Source organism: Platichthys flesus, chromosome 8 (assembly GCF_949316205.1).
Source record: "Platichthys flesus chromosome 8, fPlaFle2.1, whole genome shotgun sequence".
NCBI lineage: Eukaryota > Metazoa > Chordata > Actinopteri > Pleuronectiformes > Pleuronectidae > Platichthys > Platichthys flesus.
The window spans coordinates 4,814,135-4,828,718 of NC_084952.1; the positions used below are offsets into that span (position 1 = coordinate 4,814,135).

Consider the following 14,584-nt stretch of genomic DNA (forward strand, 5'->3'; position numbering starts at 1 on the left):
ATTTTGTAATAATTTAATCTGTTATTAGCAACATCATGATGTCATTTATAATATAGGATGATGAATGATTGGTTGATGGTGTCTGTTCTTATTACTTCACTATATGACTTCACGATGACATAACTCGACTATGATGAATTTAAAATTTGATCTATATAAGCCCTAGGTTGTGTCTATAGTTTGATAAGATGCAGAGAAACCTGGAAAACATTCATCTCTGGACATGACGTGATTTTCTGACATCATATGTTGGAGAGTCATTTATTATATTAATTATATCAGCTGTAGATTGTCTCTATATCTCTATAATGTGCGGAGATATCTTTTTGGCCCATCGGCTTCTAAAGGTAATCATGTGGAGATGCCCTTCAAAGTATTAATTCCAATAAGTGATGGGAAAATCTCTCCATGCACACAGACACACACAGACACACACACGCTCCCAAACACAATATCCTGCTTCCGGCCATGCCAGCACACAGGGTGACACTCAGACACTTTCAGGGGTGTGAGGCGACAGATGCTGACTTCTGATATCCACGAGTCACTCAGGCTCTGAGAGGGACGTAGAACTAAATAAAGGAGCGATGGCAAAACCTCATTCTGCGCCGACACTCGTATCCTCCTCGTGCATTCTGTGAGCTTTAACACTCCATGTTCACCAGAGACGGTTGAATAAGAAAACTCAGTCTGTGGTTTCAGTCACGAGACCTGAGATCATTTCCCTCTTCATCTAACTCATGTGGATTAATGAGCCTCGTCCCCATCACATGTCCATTATCACGCAAACCCCTGCACTGTGACTCAGTAGGATTTGGCTGCCGACATTTTGAACCTGAACGTCACAGCCTCATTATGTCTCAGAATAAATAAATCCAACCCATGGGGGCATCACACCACCAAAGTTTAGTAATCAACACCTGTAGAACGTGTGGGAACGACAGAGGAAACGACAGAGGTTGTGTGACCTCGCACGTCTTTTATTTCAAAAGTGAACTTTCTAAAGAAACAATGCAAAATGGATAATGTTACATCTCCATTTTATTGTCAATTGTATGATAATGATCATCTGTAAAATATCAAGCATCAGTTAAATGTCTTTGTCATAAGAGCTTAATAACATCTTCATTGCCATTTTCCTTTTTTTACATTTATATTAGACGATATAGCTATAGGCCCAAACGTCCATATGGCTCGTGCTCTAATTTCTCCCGGTAATTTATATATCTAGAGGAGAGGAGACAATCGTGTGTTCCCTCGGTGCAGAGCCTCTTCATTCATCACCTGCTTTGTATTCAGGGACTTTGCCTTTGGACACAGGTAGATGACATGTTAGTTCAGAGGCCGACCCCTCCCATCTGTTATCTTTCCCTGAGATACTGGTAATTTATGCACTGGATTTTTTTAGCAGAATAGATTCCTTCTCTCTGTGTCGAAACCCAGAGGGAGAAGAAAACACCCCGAGTGGACTCAAGCACACGGGTCGAACATTTAAAAAGCCGGAGTTGCAGTTTGTTTCTGTCGGTTCAGAAGCCCTCCAATAAATTCCTCTTGGCTGAAATTTAATTGAAGAATTAAAGCTTAAGGAGGCTTGATGGATCTTGTGATGTGATAGATGCACGTGCAGACCTTTAAAAGCAGCAGGCGGCCTGTTTGGTCGGATCCCAAAGAAAGAATGATTGTTTTGGTGAACAGTTCCTTCAGTTCTTTCTCTAGTGTCCTGCGAGTTGTTATTCAGTTAAATCTTTTCGATATTCCGGACACAAGCGTCTCACTCAGCGAGACGTCTCGGGCCGGTCGATAGCAGAACTGACGTGTCCGGCCTCGACGCCGTCTGAAAGTCGGGGAGTTAACCCACCTGGGCGGAGGGGAGGGTTCCTTCTTAATGAAGGCTGCAGCTCTTCTTCAATTAAATAAACTTTAATTAACAAGCGCGCAGCATGCATCGACCACACACAGCCCCTATCCAGCGCGAGTCAGGGGCATGTTAAAGGCAGATAAACACTTTTGCACTAATGAAAAATTGATTGCATGGATTCTATGGGAAGGAGGTATCCCTTTGGAATCTAATGACTACCCTCCAGAGGAGCGCTTAATATTCTACAGTGTCGGCTCGACTTAATCAGAAGCATCCAAGGTCTCTCAATCGAAGGAAAACTCTATTCACAGAGCTGGAAACAGGCGGCGAGAGAGGAGGGCCTCGATAGACGGGATGAGAGTGAAGCAGTGGTAGAAAATAATCTAAAATACATGAGTCAAATCTGTACATATTTCATCCATGACTTGTTCCGTGTCTCTTTGGCTAATTTGCTTTCCCCCGACCGAAGTTTGTCAAAGAGTCAGAAACTTTCCAGTGAAGTGGTTCCATAAGCATCCTGCAGCTTCCAGTCTCTTAGCGTTTGAGGACGTACTTCAGCTACTTTCCTCCGGCTCTCTGATGGCTATTGTCGCGGCTCCTCTGGTTCACAGGCTTTTGATAGAAACTCTCGGTCCCAGCGAATGAACATTTCCCTTCCTCGCACGAGAGCGGCCGCAGCTTGTCGAGCGGCAGTTTTAGCCTCGTACAGCCTGATTTACTTTACCACCCGTGGGTTTAATCATCTGAGTTTTTTTACTTTTCTGAACGTAGCTGCAGACTCACAGCTGCTCGGGCACTCCAGGAAAACATATTGAGCTCAGACTGAGAAGCTGTTCAAACCCACGGCCCCTCGCTGCCGTCCGCCCGTGTGCTCGATGCAAATGAGCTTTCAGAACATGTCAAAAAGCTGAAAACGAGTTGCCGCAGAAGGTTTCAGACCGAGCTAATTGCTGTGCCTTATTGTTCTTGTTCTTGTGAGTTTCGACTTTTCATTCCCGGCGACGGTGGCTTTGGTTTCATATTTTTTACGGCTTCTGCACTCGTGAGAAATTAAAATGGCCTCTGCAAGAACTCCTTCACTATTATTCCACTGTAATTACTCAGTTTACTCACATTTAGTGTGATAAGCAGCTCAGATGCTCAGACTCTGGTTGCAGCACTGACGATAAAGCTAAATTAAAGTCGTTCAGAATTTCTTTTGACATGAAATACATGTAAACTGTTTCTTTTTGATGCAGCACATTGAGATTTATCCCCTCGATGTGCATTTGAACACAGGCTCCTTTTAAACTGGATTCACTGCCCTCGGAGGAGCCGCTGCTGTTTCTCTCTGTGTTACACGGAACAGAATTTACACATTAAATGTCAAGCGCTGAGAATTTAAGGCTCTTTATTATTCTCCGAACCATTGACTGAATATAAAGATCAGGCCCCTTTGGCTTCACTTTCCAGGGAGCGGGCGTGTCCCCGAAAGTGAAGCCATTTGTCATAAAGTCATAAAACCCACCCACCTGCTCCATGTTAGTGGGCGGGACACAGGGCAAACTAAAAGAGACTAAAAACTCAAACATGGTTTCTGTCATTTTTTGTTCTTATCACACTGGTATATTCCCAGGTGTTAATTTCTCTGATATGATTGGTTGGTCAGGAGGTAGAGAGGGTTGTCCACTGACTAAAGTAATTGGTTCAATTCCACATTCCAAATTGTCATTAGCATACTACTGTGCATCTTGGATACTTTGGCTTTACATCTGAACAGTTGGAGGGATTGGAGACATGTCGACCATCTTTATATACAGCCTGTAGCCTGAACTCACAGTATTGATAACACCAGGATATATATGGTGATTAACATGATAATATTTAAAGGTTGTCCCCTTTTTATGTTTCCCTTTTTATCTTAATTATAAATTTTGTGTCTAAGTAAAATGGCGTCTGATTAAAAGTTGATTGACAATTCTGTTTCATCAGAGTTTTCAATGCTCCATCACTTCACGTCAACTGTGTCCCAGACGACCCTTATTCAAAAACTGAATTGCGTACAAGACAAATCCGTTGAGATCCATAAAGCAGGAGAGGAAGCAGTAAATTATGATATTTTCCATGTGAAATGATGCCGCGGAAACTTTCCTTTAATAGATGACAGTCATTTTCAGCCTCTTTTGATGAAATATTATCTCACACTGCAGTTGTTGCCTCATGACTAAAGAAACCAACACGTCTCAGCAAACATCAGAGCATTTCTCTTCACTGGCAGACGCATCAATCTTTTGCAAAATGAAAAAATACATACAAAATATTCCGGCAAAAAGTTTGCTTTTCCCGAAACGGAAGCTTCATGTCTCTTTGGCCTTTTCTCCCCCCCCCCACACACCCCACCCCCCCGACAGAGGTGTGTGTGGTGGACTGTGGTCCCCACGGCTCATGCATCAGCGGGATGTGTCACTGCGAGGAAGGCTGGACAGGACCAGAATGTGAGCAGAGGGACTGTCACCCACGCTGCATCGACCACGGAGTCTGCCGAGAGGGCAAGTGTGACTGCCACCAGGGCTGGACGGGTGAACACTGCACCATCGGTGAGCCGCAGTGACGCACACACACACACACACAGCGTTGTACACCTACACACACTTGACAGAAGGGCACTGAGTACAGGAAGTTCATTCATGGACAGGCTAAAAATGGCAGAGAGTGTCAGTGTGAGTGTCAGTGTTTTGAATCCGGCTTCAGGACACAGATCTGTTGCTGCCTCTTGATTCCTAACAAGCTTTCCTTACGACCACAACTTCAATCCAGCCGCACCAAGTGAATCATTAAGATCCAGGATTTATTCCTTTAGAAATTGGTAAAAAATGTCAAACAAGATATCTATTTGGCTTTAAAGAAAAAAATAATATTTAAATATCCTTGATCTGCCCCTTTTTCTTGGTCCAGGCCAGAATTTAGCATTTTCTTATCTGGCCCTCGTCCCATCTGTTTTATCTGGGCCATTCAGTTTTGTGGAAAACTTCTAGTTTTCATTAAATCAAGCCTTTGAATGTTATTCCTTCCATAAATATAAACAAACATGACAAATAAACATTCCAGTTTTTCCTTTTCTACAAGCAAATGTTGCCTCTAGACTCACACATCCTCACGAAATGTTGTTTTGGGGCAGATGGTCATGGGTTAAAATCAATATTCACTTCTCTCAATAGAGATAATCAAACTAAAAGTAATCTCACATCAAACAGCTTCTAAAATACATTTTAAAGCATCTATTCCACAGAAAGGAGTCAGGAAAATGTGAATCCACCTTGCTTTCAGCCGAGTGATCTTTGGTTTCCTTCCCTCCTGTCTAAATCCTGTCCTTTCTGCAACAGCTCACAGCAACTTTGTAATATTTTCTATCATCCATTTAGATATTCAACCTTTTAGACTGCTGAAGTGATGCTCCTGTATTAGCGAGTCAAGGGCAGGTGTGTAGGGAGCTGAAAAGCCACGGCTAGGCCTCTTTGGAATATCATTTTTGTGAGATGGCGGTGCTTCAACCGGCATTAGTGAGAATAATGACTTCTGAGACGTCACTTTCTATCGACCTTTAGCTCCCACCTCCTCGACACCGCGCCCCCCCGTCAAAGGTCCTGTGGTTAAACCCTGACACGCCTCGTCCAGCCGCGTTTCCCCGAGTGTCATCACAAACCTCTCGATGGCGACCTCATCTCTGAGAAACAAAGATCTCGCACTCCAAAACCATCAAACCCCAATTATGTATTTACAAGCCCTCTCCTCCTCCACCTCCTCTCGTTGGAGGCAGATCCCTCTCCGGGGGGGGCGGAGATTGCGAGGGAGAGGGTTGACGGCGGGGTCACATTCCTGATCGCAGTAATCCCTCCCTCCTCTGGGCAAACTGCTCGCCCTCCATTTTCTCCTTCTCTCCTCCTCCTCCTCCTCCTCCTCCTCGAGCCCCCCGTCGGGAAAGTAACTCCATGTTTTGGAGGCCACGGCGATGAATAGGCGATCGCGTTTTACCTTTTTCTTGGGAGAGCCGAGAAGCTTATTTAGTCTTTCAAACCCTGAATGACTGCCACTTGCACAAAGCGCCTTCTAATCACGTTACACGGCCAAAGCTTGAATAGAGGACTTCCTCGGCCGTTCTTTTGTCCCACGCGTCGAGATCCTGTTTTATATGCAGGCCTTAACCCGCTGTCGACCGCTTTCTCAGCACCACAGTTTACCACAAAGGTGTTTTTTGATTCGCTGTTAATGTGCCGCCGCCGCCGTGCAGCTGTGGAAATCACTGAAGTGGTGATGCCTGCGAAATTGAAAGAAAAAAAAACATACAACAACAACAACAACAACAACAAAAAGAGGAAGGACTTTAGTACTGTGCTTCATGATGCGTTCACATTAGAGCGAGGGTGAGACGACATGGCTCCTGACAAGCAGACAGTAGAATGTTTTGAAGCATGCCCAGATGAAAGTGGCTCACACAGTCTGAAAACACTCAGATATCCAGAGCAGGGCTGCCGTCCTCCTGTCGGGCTCCGGCTAACCAAAGCAGATGGAGAGTGTTAACAATGAATATTTTACTGGAGCTGGAGATGCTGAATTTATTTATGTTGCCTCCTATGGAGAGAAGTGTAATCACCATCCGAGGCGCTTTTTTTTTTACGGGAAAGAGAGAGAATGATTATCATCTATTATTCTGATTAATCACTCCCAGTTTAAATTAACAACTCAACTCTTGAACTTTTTTCAAACAGTTCATTTTTCTCCCTTAACCATGAATCTAATCTACCTCTGATTCTTTGCTCTGTCTGTATGTGGCTCTCGTGTCTCACAAGCCGTCCATCAAGTTCAGTACCTTCAATATTAATACGATTTAAGAGACAGACAGTGAGTCTTCAGTCTGTGGAACCAGCTGAACATGTCTTCTTCTGTCCTCAGATAGACGATTGAATCACTTCCTCTTTACCAAATAATCTTCAAAGTAAAAGCACAATGTTCATTTCGTTGCTGTTACGCTTTACACTGAGCGGAATCACAAAGCTTTCATTTTGAAAAGTTGCAAACTCGGATCCGAGGATTGTGTCGACTGCTTAAAGGGATATTTCACCCAAAAATGATATTTACTAATTATCGACTCACCTCTTTGCCGATGGAGGTGGTGGGTGAAGTGTTTGAGTCCACAAAACCCTTCTGGAGTTTCAGGGGTAAACAGCGTTGCAGCCAAATGCAAAGTAAATGAAGTAACTGTTCTTCAAACAGTGGAACATTTAGGCTAAAAACATGAAACATGAAATTCAAAGATATAACACCAGCAAAGAAAATTATTCAAACCTGTATAAAAGCCACAAACACACATGTGAACAGTTATAAAGCAAATCCAAACATTGACTTTAAAAACTCCATTGCACATGAACCAGGTGGGATGAGCGCAAAGTTTTACCTCTGCACCAAAGACTGTTTATAAAGAATCTCTGCACAGATCAATGGGAAAGTGACAGACGATTGTATAAACTGCTTGAGGAGGGTCTTTTTTTTATTTTAAAATCAGCAGCTTCTCTCTCTCTCCCTCTCTAATCAGTTTCCCCTCTTGTATTGTCCTGTTTGTTTTCCCTTGACTAACTCTTTTCTATCTCATGTCTGTATCTGTCTCTCCGACTCCCTCGCGGCTTACATGTATAGCCCTGGATTCCAGAGTATCAGGTAAAAAACTAAATCTTTGCTTGAGATTTACACTCTAGATGCAGGATTGTTTTGATTTTTTTTTTTTTGATTTCCTGATCCAGCAGAACATCTTTTTTATTATTTATGACCTCAGTTATGAAACAATGGGCGAGCTTGCAGCTTTCTTCTCCTGCAGTAATATCAGCCACATCCTGTCGCTCATGCTTAGCACTAGCTGCTCAGCTCAAAACGGCTGACAGATTGAAATTAGGGCAGAATCCACAAAAAAATAAAACCCTGCACGGCTCCTTCTCCGCATAAATAAACAAAAGTTGGCAGGTACATCAGCTTCATGTCCGATTCCACTTCTTCTTCCTCTTTTTGTTCTTATGCTCCCTGTAAGTAGCAATAAGTAGAATGTGTTTGTCAGTCTTAGCTCGGAGATAAGTAATTTTCTTTTCCAAATGTTTCCCTTTCCTCGGCTCGTGTAATAGGAGCAGTCAAGATAGGATATAAAGGTAAATTGAACCACTACCACCCCCCCACCCCCCTCCACACACCACCCCCTCCTCCCAGGGAGATTGCCACAAGCAATCCCTCCCTGTTCTTTGTCTTTCCTAGCACGGCGTATTTACACCTGTTCTATGTCCCAGTCGATCATAATGTCTCCGCTGTGATCCTGCTCAACCCACCCCCCCCCCCACCGATATGTCCCCTCATCTCCTGTCCGTCTCAACACAGACTCCACCCCCCCCCCCCCCCCTGTCTGAATTCAGTGTGTCTTCCAGATTTCAACGCCCCCAACTGGTGTGGTTCAGTCCTTGTTTCTTTGTTTTCTTTGGGGCTACCCATGTCTTCACCCCCCCCCCCCCTCACTATCAGCAGGAATGCGATCTGGCAGCCAGGGCTCTGTTTTATCTGTGATGACTCTCGATCGTCCCTGTTCTTCTCCTCCTATTCACATACCTCCCTCCCTCCCCCCCACCCTGTTTTCCTTTTGATGTTGCTGTTACTTCACATGAGTGTTTTTCTAACATCTGCAATGGGCCCCTCCCACTTTTTCCGAGACATGCCACTGGTTTCCAGCCGCTCGGAGATCAGGGAGAATGTTTTTTTCTTTTTTTTGTATCAATCTCGAACCCAAAAGCCAAAGAGAATCAACTCCACTGTGCCAGGGAGCTCAAAAGGAATCACTCAAACTCGGATTTAACACCAAAAACCTCCAGGTCTGGCCTGTTAACTTCTGAAACAGCCGGTTTTCCCCTCTTCCTTTTCTCCTCTTTCTTTTCCGGATCTCATACATTTCACTTTTTTTGACGAAGCTCCTGAAACTCATGTGAAACGACCGTATCTCCTCACACCCTCCTCCACATCCCCCACCCCACCCCCCCAGTCCTGTCAGAGGTGTATCGTACCTGTATGTTCACTCAGCACTGTCCTTCTTCCAATCTGCCTCTGTCCAATCTGTAATACCCCCCCTCTTCTCCTCCAACTCTTCCTCCCACCCACCCACCATCCCTCTTCCTCTTCCTCTTCCTCTTCTCCCCCTCACGGCCTCGTTCTGATTTGCTCTGCTGTTTGACACGTACATGATGTGTTGACAGACGGCTGCCCCGGGCTGTGCAACAACAACGGAAGGTGCGTCCTGGATCAGAATGTCTGGCACTGCATCTGTCAGTCAGGATGGCGAGGGCTGGGATGCGATGTAGCGACCGAAACGCTCTGCTCAGATGGCAAGGATAACGAGGGAGGTAGGAAGAAATAAAAGCCTGGTACAAATAGTCTTTTAGCTCCTGGAAGAAAAAAAACTAAACAAGAAAGGAACTTGTGTGCGCATCGCTTATTGTGGCAGACAGTAAATTGGCTTTGATGTGGCTCCTCAGTGACAGAGCAAACAAACAAAACAAATCAATCATACATAAAACATCTCTGGAAAGAATATGCAAATGCTGCGGCGGAGCAGATTGTTAAAAACTCTGCTTTAAAATATACAGGAGATCAATTATGAATTCTACTGGAGACTATGTATTAACAACTCTGGATTTCTGATTGGCTGCTCCTCAAACCGACCAACAAGCCCAGAACTTCTGAGGTTCATATGAGGCGACGCACTTTTTTTTGAATAGTTAATACTTTCATGTCAAGTCAGGATCTCTGCTGTCACTTTAATGAACTGGGGTCCATGTTCCAAGCCCGACACAGTAATGGAGATGCTCACTTGTTTCTTTAGTCAGACCCGAACACATCCAGGTCAACACAGCTTCACCCCCCCCCCTGTCTCTTGTTTTTCCAGACGGCCTCGTGGACTGCATGGACCCGGACTGCTGCGCTCAGATCTCCTGCCAGGGTCAGACCTACTGTCGCGGCTCGCCTGACCCCACCTCCATCGCGGGCCAGGGCCAGAGCTCAGCCGGCCAGCCCACGTCCAAGGGCTTCTACGACCGCGTCAGCTTTCTGATTGGTCCCAGCGGCAGTCACGTGATACCCTGGGATAACCCGTTCAACGGCAGGCAAGTGGCTTAATGAAGCTCTGACAGCTTCTTAATTATTTGGATCACGTCGGCTGTTTGCTGTCTCATTAGCGGCTGGGGAGAGGCACCGATGTTTGTGCAGCCACTCTGAAACGTCAAACAATCTCACTTCCCTTTGTCTTTGCAGTTACACCAGCGAGTGTGTTTATCTGGTCTCACTGCCGCAAGCTTCATTATGCCTCCGCGACACAGACTTCTGTAGCTGGAGGCATCGGGTTCTGGGTTCATCCCTTCACATCCGAGTCTGAAGCTATCTCCTGCACAAATTGAGCGAATCCCTGCACATTTGCTAGAAACGTTCATTCTGACTTTTAGTTTTTGGAGTTTCAACGTCGCAATGCAACGTCAGTGTGACCTCCTGTTATGTGGATGGGATTTATCGACGATGGAATTTAACTGCATCTGCCACAGACATTTATTTACACTTAAGAATGACCTGATTAGACTTTTGGAGGTGAGAGGTCAAAGTTCAACATCAGCGTGACCTATGCCTCATGAATTTCAGTCTCTCAGGATCAGCTTTTGGATATTTTTTCAAAATTTGGCAGAAACTCAAAGATGAACTTGTTGGTCAAAATGTCCTTGAACTCATTAGAACCACATTCACTCAGTATTATGAGTCTGGACCGACATGGGTGTAAAAATGCAGATTCACTGGTATAAATGAAAAACTCTCCTGCAGCCCGACGTGTTTTGGGGTTAGAGCTCATTAGCAAATCTCAGCACGCAAACACATTAGAAACAATGTGAGGATGCTCAGTTTAATAACGGCTTAAAAACATGCTGATGTTAACGGAAATCATTGCTGGGTAAACTCTCTCAGAGCAGCCAGTGTGGCTCCTATAATCATGTTTACACTCTGCGTTGCCCTGATGGGAGATTACCACGCATCATAGAGGCTCGTAATTTAGTTACAATACATAAGATTGATTATAAATAAATATTACTTTTATAAAACGCATATTAAGAGGAATTAGCATTGGCTGGGAAGCTGTCACATGAGATGAGCATGATCCATAAACACTGAAATATTTTACTACACTACACCTTGTCTAAAAGATGGAAATATTGACATTATTGATATTACTCGTTGTGCATTGTACAGAGGGCGAAATTATCGCACACTAAATGATAATTTTCATGAATCTGGCAATGCTGGCAAGTGACTTTTCTAGTTTTAGAGTAACGAGGTGGTGATTTTCCATTGCGTTATTTAAATACCACTTGCGTCCATGGGCGAGTTGATCTTAAAACAAGAGGCTGTCAGCCGCGTCTTAAAGCAGCAGCACTTGTTAGCGTGTCATTGTTATTGCAGGGGAACATGATGAAGAGAGTAATATACGCCTACGGAGGCGGGCTCACAACGAGCCTGGAGACGGCTCTCTGATTGGTTAATTGTATGTTGTGGCCAAAACACACCCATCATTATTTAGGAGGTAAAGTACAGTTCTTGATCGTGAATCTTGTCGAGCTTCTTCTTTAAGAATTCAAGTTAGAGGTGTTAATCCAAGGTAAAGAAGTCAATTAAAATGTTGCCCAAAAGGAAACGGAGACATTATCCAGTTCCAGGACAACCAGGACACGTCCCTGTGCAAACCGAGGAGAGAGGTTCTAGTTCTCACCCAAGTGCACATCCACACTTTGTTCAGAACCACGGGCAGAGTTTGTTCTGTGAGTGATGGAGAGGAAAGTGATTGCCAACTGTGTGCAGAAGGCTTTGGGAATATTTTCCTCCAATAGTTTAAAGTAATCCTTATGTAAATAGCATGCTTTACTGAAAATATAGAAAGAGGCGATTCCCCCCCAGCCGGGTTCTCAGTAATCCTCGTCCTCATTGTCTTCAGCTTACTGTCGATTTCATGTCTGGCAGTGGCATTAGCTCTCTTGCTCAAAATATTCATTTGGCTTTTTCATCTTTTTTTTGTAGAAGTTATAGTTTTGTCGTCTAACCACCTTTTTGGAAGCTCGGGAATCGAACGCAGCGCTTAACGTGGTCGAGTTAGAGGCGTGGCTCGTCAGCACACGCGTGTCACACACACACACACACACACACACACACACACACATGAGATGATTGCCGGATGAAGAAGTCACATCGAGAGGAAGATTTTCAGGAGTGGCAGAGTTTGTTCAACGAGACCCATATTTTTCAAACATTCATTTGAGGGGTATAAGGTGAATAATTTATGACAGCCTTTGCAGAGTATACATTATAAAAAGGTCTTTGAAGCACTGGAAGGATGCCGGCGGAGCATCCAGACTTCCAACAGGCGGTGGTGGCTGCGCCGCCTCCTCGCGGGGGGGATCTGATGTCTGCCGGTGAAGGGACGGGAAACACTTAGAGGTCACTTCCCTCCTTCTCTATTGGAGAAGACAAAGTGTAAAGCCAGGAAGAAGTGAGCGGGGTTTCGGCGTGCGGTCAGGTTTCAGAACCCCGGCAGTAAACCTGTCCCCCGCGTCGCACCGGGAATAAAACATGTGTTGTGGTTTTCTACACCTCTTCGACCCCCCCCCCCCCCCGAAACAACAACGCCACCAGTCCTCCAGCCGTATCGCATGTCCCCGCACTCGTCTCCCAGTGGGTTTTCAGATGGTGTTTTTCCTCCACAGCCGCTGCGTGAGACAATGACAGATAAGAATGCATGAATTGTGCGATTCATATCTGGGGTCTCAGCAGGTGGTGCAACTCGCCGTTTGTTCGGGTGTGTGTGTGTGTGTGGGGGGGGGGGGGATTCGGCTCTTCTTGCATCCGTCTGCCTCTCGAAAGATTGATAGAGACACAGGGAAGAGAAAGAGTGAACCCTCGCCGCGGCCCTTAAGTGGCCTTGCTCCCCGAGCCGGTAAATAAAGGATGGGAGACGGTTGAATCAGGCGTGCAGCGGGGGGGGGGGGATAAAGAGGAGGGTGAAGGTGATGAGCGTCCTCGCCTCATATACGTAATGACCCTGGGAGATAAAGCGGCCAGAACAAGACATATTTTGGCCGACCGGTGACAAATACAGAGGGGACACTTTAAAAAAAAATTCTGCTCGGCTCGGTTGAAAAGTGGGTTATGATTAAATGTGGATGGAGAAATATCGCCGCGTCTCCCCTACTTACTTTCAAACAACTGACTTTAAATATGACTTCACACTCGAGGCGAAGGAGAAGCCGCTTTGGGGCAAAGTGTTACGGGAGAGGCCCAGCAGTCGGGTTGAATAATCGCTGACGATATCCGGGGCTTTAATCATGTATGAACCTCGCATGTCTGTGATTTATGAAGCAAAAACATGTCAGGAGGAAAATGCAGTTTTTCTGATGAGAGCGAGAGAGGGTGGGGGGGGAGGCTGGAGGTGGAGAAGTCTTTAGACGAGAAGTAAATCCATTTTCCAGCATGGGGGTATGGGGGGTGGATCTGGGTGGGTGGGGACAGGCTGTGAGTAATGGTCTCCCATGCTGGACTTCCTAGTATAGAGGTGTTATTTAACCCAGAGCCGCCTGCCGTGGTGGTGCTGCTCTATGGCCGGTGGTGGGAGGTGGGTTATATAAAGCAGCCACCAGGTGTGATGGCACAAAAACAAGGTGAGAGAGTTTTTCGTCTCTACAAAGAGAGACCACCTTCAAAACCAACAAAAAACCTTTTTACATTCAAGACGCATTTTCTTTCCACATCTGCTCTGTTCATGGCTACGCCTCTCCGAACTGCCGTGGCGATTCTTTTCTATCGCCGTGTTGCCCCCCCCCTTCTCTCTCTCTCTCTTTGTGACAGTTTGCCTCCAGCCTCCATCCTGTTGTTCGGAGCTTCTGTAAAGTGGCTCTTGACACGTCGGCCGCCGAGCTTTGCAACTTCTCACATCAACAGGAAAATCTGTAGCCGAGCTGAAGAGCTTGTTCCAGCACAATCCCTGTTGATATATTATCTCTCATCACAGGTATCGCCACAGAGATTCATCACACCGGCGAGCACAAGACTCGACTGTGACACTGACAAAAGGCTCTTTTTTTTTTTTTTTCTTATTTTCTGTGGAAATAAAAGTACTTGCAAAGAATAATCACACTTGGATCACGTCCTCTCAAAAATACAATTTCGGGGGAAACTGTGAATTCAGCGAGGTCAGGGTGATAACGAGGCTGTGGCTGTTTCACTCATTAACCTCATGTGATACGCCTGCTGCTGAGTTTACTGCACACTTCATTAACCACGTTGACTTTCCTCATCAGTCTGATCATTTAACTGTGTGTGTGTATTTCATGTTGGCTCCAGCATTTCTTCCCGTTTTCATGCCCACTGTTCTTTTTTACAAAGGGACATGTCCTGAGAGCTATACATTGTTTGTATGTTGTTTTAATAACACAATAATAACAGGTTTAATAGAAATAGAAGGGCGAGCGAGAGGAGGGGGGGGGGAGAAATTGGCCTCACTTCAGTGTACTCGAAGAACATAAATGCTGCAATACATGTGCAAGATTATGCAAAATCTGCTCAGTCCTTGATGTCTTGAAAAGCTCATCTCTCTGAATTACGGGGCCTTTAACAGCAGTACACAGGCGGAGGGGGGGGTGC

General features: G+C 45.2%; 1 protein-coding gene across 1 annotated transcript in view; it reads left to right on the top strand.

Moving 5' to 3' along the window:
• The window catches only part of si:dkey-237h12.3 (teneurin-3), a 140,045-nt gene that overhangs the window by 86,694 nt on the left and 38,767 nt on the right, over positions 1-14,584 (top strand). The window contains exons 11-15 of the mRNA XM_062393972.1: positions 4,249-4,434; positions 7,529-7,549; positions 8,008-8,028; positions 9,115-9,261; positions 9,804-10,020. Of these exons, the coding sequence (XP_062249956.1) occupies positions 4,249-4,434; positions 7,529-7,549; positions 8,008-8,028; positions 9,115-9,261; positions 9,804-10,020 (592 nt within the window). The remainder of the gene's footprint in view (positions 1-4,248; positions 4,435-7,528; positions 7,550-8,007; positions 8,029-9,114; positions 9,262-9,803; positions 10,021-14,584) is intronic.